The 7,317-nt window shown below is 42.0% G+C and overlaps 2 protein-coding genes across 2 annotated transcripts; both read left to right on the top strand.

Annotated features, from left to right (window-relative positions):
- The first annotated feature begins 826 nt into the window (after positions 1-826).
- On the top strand, positions 827-1,723 carry LOC113406258 (G-protein coupled receptor 55-like). The gene has a single exon (XM_026649886.1). It carries the CDS (start codon positions 827-829, stop codon positions 1,721-1,723), a length of 897 nt encoding a protein of 298 aa, XP_026505671.1.
- A 3,180-nt stretch (positions 1,724-4,903) lies between these two features.
- On the top strand, positions 4,904-5,800 carry LOC112122706 (G-protein coupled receptor 55-like). Its single transcript, XM_024221437.1, has one exon. It carries the CDS (start codon positions 4,904-4,906, stop codon positions 5,798-5,800), a length of 897 nt encoding a protein of 298 aa, XP_024077205.1.
- Positions 5,801-7,317: the final 1,517 nt, after the last annotated feature.

Genomic DNA, 7,317 nt, shown 5'->3' on the forward strand with positions numbered 1-7,317 from the left:
GGAGAACTCCCTTGCGAAACTCCCTGTTAGCAGCCCCTGTTCGCAAATCTTAATCTCTATCCAACCATGTTGTGGTGCGCTGTCGTGTGAGATGCTGGGGAAGTAACTTGGTCTGAAATACAGGAATAGTTTAATTTACAATACATTGGTGACACTGAAATGAAAGTGTGTTGAGCTCAGTAAGTCATACTGGTAGTGCATTGGGTGGAGGTAGCTGCAATCTCTGGGTAGCATTTTATGATATTGAAGTCACATACCTTTGCCAAGCAGTGGCACGGAGCTAATAAAAACGATTTGTTAGAGGAAATGGTTGTTTTGAATGACTGGAGAAAGGACACGGAGTTATTAAACATTTGAATTTACAATTCGTCTTCTTCTGCAGGAGACTGGAATTGCAGAGACAAACAAGAGCTCTTTTTTCAGAAGAGTCTGGGAGTGTTTAATCAAACTGGAGTCTCAATTCACCAAGAAACAGTGGAATATTTCACCACCGCAGCTCCGTGATTAAAGTCCTGTGTGGTTTCTAACACCCTGTTGTTGAGGAAGGATCTGCTACACAGTCACTGTCTCCACCTGGGAGCTTGGACTGCATAGATCCATGCTATTCAGGATTGGGCCTACATGGTATGATCTAGCACTGAGATGCTCAGTGGTCCCCATATTTAAAACAAAATGATGTTCATTAAGGGTCTGATCCAAAGCTCACTGAAGTCAATGGGAGTCTTTCCACTGACCTCAAGGGACTTTGGATAAGGCTTTAAAATCTATATTCTGCTTCTTCAATGTGAACATGAGTATGTTTCTTTATTTTTCAGTAAAACGAGATATGGCGAATAGCTCTGTCGAAAGTTATGTGCAGCTGTTCCAGATAACCCTGTACATTCCAACATTTGTCCTGGGATTGCTGTTCAATATGATGGCTTTGTGGTTTGCCTTTTGTAAGATCAGGAAGCTGACAGAATCAACAATCTACCTGGTGTCACTTATTACTCTGGATACCTTGCTGCTGTTTACCCTTCCTTTTAAAATCATTTCCTATGGCTCCCAGGACAAGTGGAACTTGGGGTCGACATTCTGCTCATTCCTGGAAAGCCTTTACTTTGTGAACATGTATGGGAGCATTCTCATCTCCGTATGTATATGTGTGGACCGATATATTGCCATCCGACATCCATTCTTAGCCATTTCCCTGAGATCCACCAAGAAAGCTGCTATGGTCTGTTCCATCGTCTGCGTGGGTGTCTGGGCCGGAACTTCCTTTACTTACCAATTCCATGATAGCACAATTACTACGTGCTTCCATAGCTTCTCTAATAAAATATGGGAAAACCCAGGTGTGCTTGTCACCTTGGAGACTGTGTTTCTTGGAAGCATGACAGCAATGATCTTCTGCACAGCTCAGATCATCATATGCTTGAAAAGGAGCAGAAGGCCAGACGATCCCCTTACAGACACAAGTAAATCAGTGAAGATAGTCATGGCAAACCTAGCCACGTTTGTCATCTGTTTCACCCCTTTCCATGTGGCATTGATCTTGTATTATTTGGTAAAAAGAGAGGTCATCACGAGCAATCTTCTGCAAATCTTACGCTCTTTAGTTCAGATCAGCCTCTGCTGGGCTAACCTCAACTGCTGCCTGGATGCAATTTGCTATTATTTTGTCCTTAAGGAGTTTTTGAAACCCCCACCTCAGGAGCGCGAGATAACAACCAACAGTAGTTAATCAAAGTGCTGCAAGTCTCACTCATTCTGGGAGCAGAAGGGGAAAGCTTTTGAAAACTGACCACTTCTAGCTAATTTTGAAGATTGTTTTCATCTGATGCTCACTGAACTCTCTCTTAAGCCATCATCCAAAGGACCAGCAAAAATCAATTGCCAAATAATAGTAGTTCTAACAGTCAAACAAAACTGTACTTGAAAACCAAATGGTTACCTGAAAGTGTTGCCTACTGAAGAGCTTTTTCAATAGAAACTGTGGAGGCTCAGTTAATGTAGGTGTCTTCAATTGTAGACACTCAAGGTGGAATTTTTTATTTGAAAATATAAATACAGTGAAACCTGTACTAAGAACCACCTCCTTAATTGTTCTTTTTGCATCTTTTTTGTCTTGGGGTTTGTAAAAAATAAAAATTGAAACTATTTCCTAGAAACGGTGACACAAATCCCAACCATGAGTAGTGTTTCTTGTTTTCTTGAAAAGTGTTTGTGTGGGTTTAGTGTCAGCAAAGGTTCCAGACTGACAGCCCTGGAGCCAGAGATCCTCTGTCTAGCCACGCGGCAGGCACAATCTTAGGTCTGCCTGCTTTACTCACATTGACTTATTTTGCAAATAATCACATTGACTTAAGTGGAACTCCTCAATGAGTAAAGTACTTCTCAGCATGAATGAGGGTTGCATAATCTGACCCTATATTTGCATCCGGAGCTCCATATGACCTTTGTGGGTTGAGGTTGTTCTGAACCAGCATGTCTTGGGCATGCCCCTTCACTGTGGAGCAGGATTGTGGGCACCTTTTCCCCACCAAAGAGCTACACTGCTGGGGTATGCTAATAGAAACCTGCATACCCCTGGGCTGAATCAAGCCCATGCTTTTTGGGGATGTGCACATGTGTCCATCTGGAAATGAGACCACCAATTCCATTTCACACAGGTTGATGTTTGGGTAGCAATTTTCACCATCTCCTAAAGGTCTGCCTTTCAAATCCAGTTTTTGTTTTGTAACAGCTTTCCGTCTCTACAGACCTTGCCTATATTGAAATGAAGACCTAGAATATATGGTGTAAGGCTGCTAAAAGAGAATTCCAAAGCCACCCAGGGGATTTAGACACATGATCACCATTTAAATGAATGGGAGTTGTATATCTAAAGCCCCTAGACAGCTTAGAAAATCCCAGACCCAATCTATACCTCAGTTAGGGCCTGACTCATCAATTCCCCATTAGCATCTCCTTTTCCTACAGATCTGCACTATTGTTTAACAGTTGGCTATAACCTAGTTTTATTAATAAAATCAGAAGCATTTCATGGTAATTCTAACGTAGATGATGTCATAGCATTTCTGCATTAAATTTTCCTGCTAGCACAAAAGCCAATATGCAATCAATAAAATACATAATGGCAGAACATCAAATTGTCACAAAATATTTCAAGGATGTGAAAATGAGCCAAACCAATGGTTGAAGAATGTCATAAAAATTCTATCATCTATTTTACCCAGATCCATTTTCCATAGTGTCTATGGACCAGATTTCCAAAAGAGCTCACAACCTAATATTCCCTTATATGCAGAGTTCTTTTGAAAAGCTAGCCCAACATATCTTCTGCAAAACAATAGATAGTGTCTTTAAGCAGCTTGGGTGAAATGCCCCTCTGTGCAGGGAGACAGTGTAAGGTCTGTGCATGTTTCACTGGGAATTAAGTAGGGCATGCTGGGTGGCTGAGTGCCTCTGAATTTCACTCAATATTATTATAGGAATGATGCATTGCATACACACAACCCTGCTAGTAACTCATTTACTAATTACCTAAGATATGTTTTAGGTGCTGCTATTCAGTTCTAAATTAATGTTGATTATTGATTTACACAGTAGTTTATGTCACATTATAATGTCTTCTTGAAGGGGTAAATTGCAAGCATCCTCTCCACTTTCCAATCCAGCTGCAATTCCTAGAGGCTAATAAACAAATTGCGTGTAACAAAGTAAATGTCCTCTGTGCTGATCTTAATCTCTATCCAACCATGTTGTGGTGCTCTGTCATGCTGGGGAAGTAACTTGGTCTGAAATACAGGAACAGTTTTATTTACAATACATTGGTGACACTGAAATGAAAGTGTGTTGAACTCAAAGTCCCACTGGAAGTGCATTGTGGGGAGGTAGCAGCAACCTCTGGGTAGCATTTGATGATATTGAAGTCACATACCTTTGTCAAGCAGTGGCACGGAGCTAATAAAAAAGGTTTGTTAGAGGAAATGGTTGTTTTGAATGACTGGAGAAAGGACACGGAGTTATTAAACATTTGCATTTACAACGGCTTCTGCAGGAGACTGGAATTGCAGAGACAAACAAGAGCTCTTTTTTCAGAAGAGTCCGGGAGTGTTGAATCAAACTGGAGTCTCAATTCACCAAGAAACAGTGGAATATTTCACCACCGCAGCTCCATGGTTAAAGTCCTGTGTGGTTTCTAACAGCCTGTTTGTTGAAAAAGGATCTGCTACACAGTCACTGTCTCCACCTGAGAGCTTGGACTGCGTATACAGAGAGTAATAAATAGCCTATGGTAAGTCTAACATGTGGCTGAAAACACATGTTCTTATTTCTCATTTTGCTTCTGAGTTGTTAACATCAACCAAAACTATCCCACTTGAAATCTCCTGACCATTTCTCTCAGGATTAGTGCACGGATTAGTCACAGTTGCAGTCCCTGACATCTGGGGAATGCAGGGAGAGTTTTTCAATCACCCCCAACAGGCTTGCATCACTCCAAGGGGTTGGTGGGGTCAAGGACTTGACCCCCTCTACACCAAACTACAAAGTTAACTAAGCAACCAGGGACAACAGGAGGCACCATCTTTAAGGGTGGAGGAGCTTGCACACCACTGAACTCCAGGAGTCTGTGCTTCCCCAAGACACAATCCGTCCTCAAGCTTCCCCTGCTGTAGTGTAGATCCACGCCATTCAGGATTGGGCCTACATGGTATGATCTATCACTGAGTAAGATGCTCAGTGGTCCCCATATTTAAAACAAAATGATGTTCATTAAGGGTCTGATCCAAAGCTCACTGAAGTCAATGGGAGTCTTTCCACTGACCTCAAGGGGCTTTGGATCAGGCTCTAAAACCTATAATCTGACTTCTTCAATGTAAACATGAGTATGTTTCCTTATTTTTCAGTAAAACGAGATATGGCGAATAGCTCTGTCGAAAGTTATGTGCAGCTGTTCCAGATAACCCTGTACATTCCAACATTTGTCCTGGGATTGCTGTTCAATATGATGGCTTTGTGGTTTGCCTTTTGTAAGATCAGGAAGCTGACAGAATCAACAATCTACCTGGTGTCACTTATTACTCTGGATACCTTGCTGCTGTTTACCCTTCCTTTTAAAATCATTTCCTATGGCTCCCAGGACAAATGGAACTTGGGGTCGGCATTCTGCTCATTCCTGGAAAGCCTTTACTTTGTGAACATGTATGGGAGCATTCTCATTTCAGTATGTATATGTGTGGACCGATATATTGCCATCCGACATCCATTCTTAGCCATTTCCCTGAGATCCACCAAGAAAGCTGCTATGGTCTGTTCCATCGTCTGCGTGGGTGTCTGGGCCGGAACTTCCTTTACTTACCAATTCCATGATAGCACAATTACTACGTGCTTCCATAGCTTCTCTAATAAAATATGGGAAAACCCAGGTGTGCTTGTCACCTTGGAGACTGTGTTTCTTGGAAGCATGATAGCAATGATCTTCTGCACAGCTCAGATCATCATATGCTTGAAAAGGAGCAGAAAGCCAGACGATCCCCTTACAGACACAAGTAAATCAGTGAAGATAGTCATGGCAAACCTAGCCACATTTGTCATCTGTTTCACCCCTTTCCATGTGGCATTGATCTTGTATTATTTGGTAAAAAGAGAGGTCATCACGAGCAATCTTCTGCAAATCTTACGCTCTTTTGTTCAGATCAGCCTCTGCTGGGCTAACCTCAACTGCTGCCTGGATGCAATTTGCTATTATTTCGTCCTTAAGGAGTTTTTGAAATCCCCACCTCAGGAGCGCGAGATAACAACCAACAGTAGTTAATCAAAGTGCTGCAAGTCTCACTCATTCTGGCAGCAGGGCGGGGGGAAGCTTTTGAAAACTGACCACTTCTAGCTAATTTTGAAGATTGATTTCATCTGATGATCACTGAACTCTCTCTTAAGCCACCGTCGAAAGGACCAGCAAAAATCAATTGCCAAATAAAAGTAGTTCTAACTAACAGTCAAACATAACTGTATTTGAAAACCAAATGGTTACCAGAAATTGTTGCCTACTGAAGAGTTACTTCATTAGGAACTGTGCGGGCTCAGTTAAGGTAGGTGCCTAATTGTAGACACTCAAGGTGGAATTTTTTTATTTGAAAATATAAATACAGTGAAGCCTGTACTAAGAACCACCTCCTTAATTGTTCTTTTTGCATCTTGTTTTGTCTTGGGGTTTGTAAAAAATAAAAATTGAAACTATTTCCTATAAATGGTGACACAAATCCCAACCATGAGTGGTGTCTCTTGTTTTTTTTAAAAGTGTTTGTGTGGGTTTAGTGTCAGCAAAGGTTCCAGGCTGACAGCCCTGGAACCAGAGGTTCTCTGCCTAGCCACTCGGCAGGCACAGAGTGAGGCCCTGACTCTGCCTGCTTTACTCACTTTGATTTTGTTTGCAAATAATCACATTGACTTAAGTAGAACTCCTCAATGAGTAAAGTACTTCTCAGCATGAATGAGGGTTGCATAATCTGACCCTATATTTGCATCCGAAGCTCCATATGACCTTTGTGGGTTGAGGTTGTTCTGAACCAGCATGTCTTGGGCATGCCCCTTCACTGTGGAGCAGGATTGTGGGCACCTTTTCCCCACCAAAGGGCTACACTGCTGGGGTATGCTAATAGAAACCTGTATACCCCGGGGCTGAATCAAGCCCATGCTTTTTGGGGATGTGCACATGTGCCCATTTGGAAATGAGATCACCAATTCCATTTCACACGGGCTGATGTTTGGGTAGCAATTTTCAGCATCTCCTAAAGGTCTGCCTTTCAAATCCAGCCTGTGTTTTGTAACAGCTTTCCGTCTTTACAGACCTTGCCTATATTGAAATGGAGACCTAGACTATATGGTGCAAGGCTGCTAAAAGAGAATTCCAAAGCCACCCAGGGGATTTAGACACATGATCACCATTTAAATGAATGGGAGTTGTATATGTAAATCCCCTAGACAGCTTTGAAAATCCCAGACCCAATCTATATCTCAGTCAGGGCCCTGACTCATCAATTCCCCCTAAGCATCTCCTTTTCATATACATCTGCACTGTTGTTTAACAGTTGGCTATAACCTAGTTTTATTAATAAAATCAGAACCAAAAACAAGGGAATGAAATTTGAAAGACAAGTTTAAAGTAGTGCAGGGACCAGCGTCTGAAAGGAACTTCCATACCATTCAGAGGTGCAGGGCCAAAATACCCCTGCAGCCAATGGTGTCAACTAGCAACATACACAACCCAGTGGGGAAAAAATTCTTTAGGTGCCTTAGGGAGGTTTAGTATTACCAAAGCCTAAACAAACAAGG

This window comes from Terrapene carolina, unplaced genomic scaffold (assembly GCF_002925995.2).
Source record: "Terrapene carolina triunguis isolate 2854851 unplaced genomic scaffold, T_m_triunguis-2.0 Scaffold88, whole genome shotgun sequence".
Classification (NCBI taxonomy): Eukaryota; Metazoa; Chordata; order Testudines; family Emydidae; genus Terrapene; species Terrapene triunguis.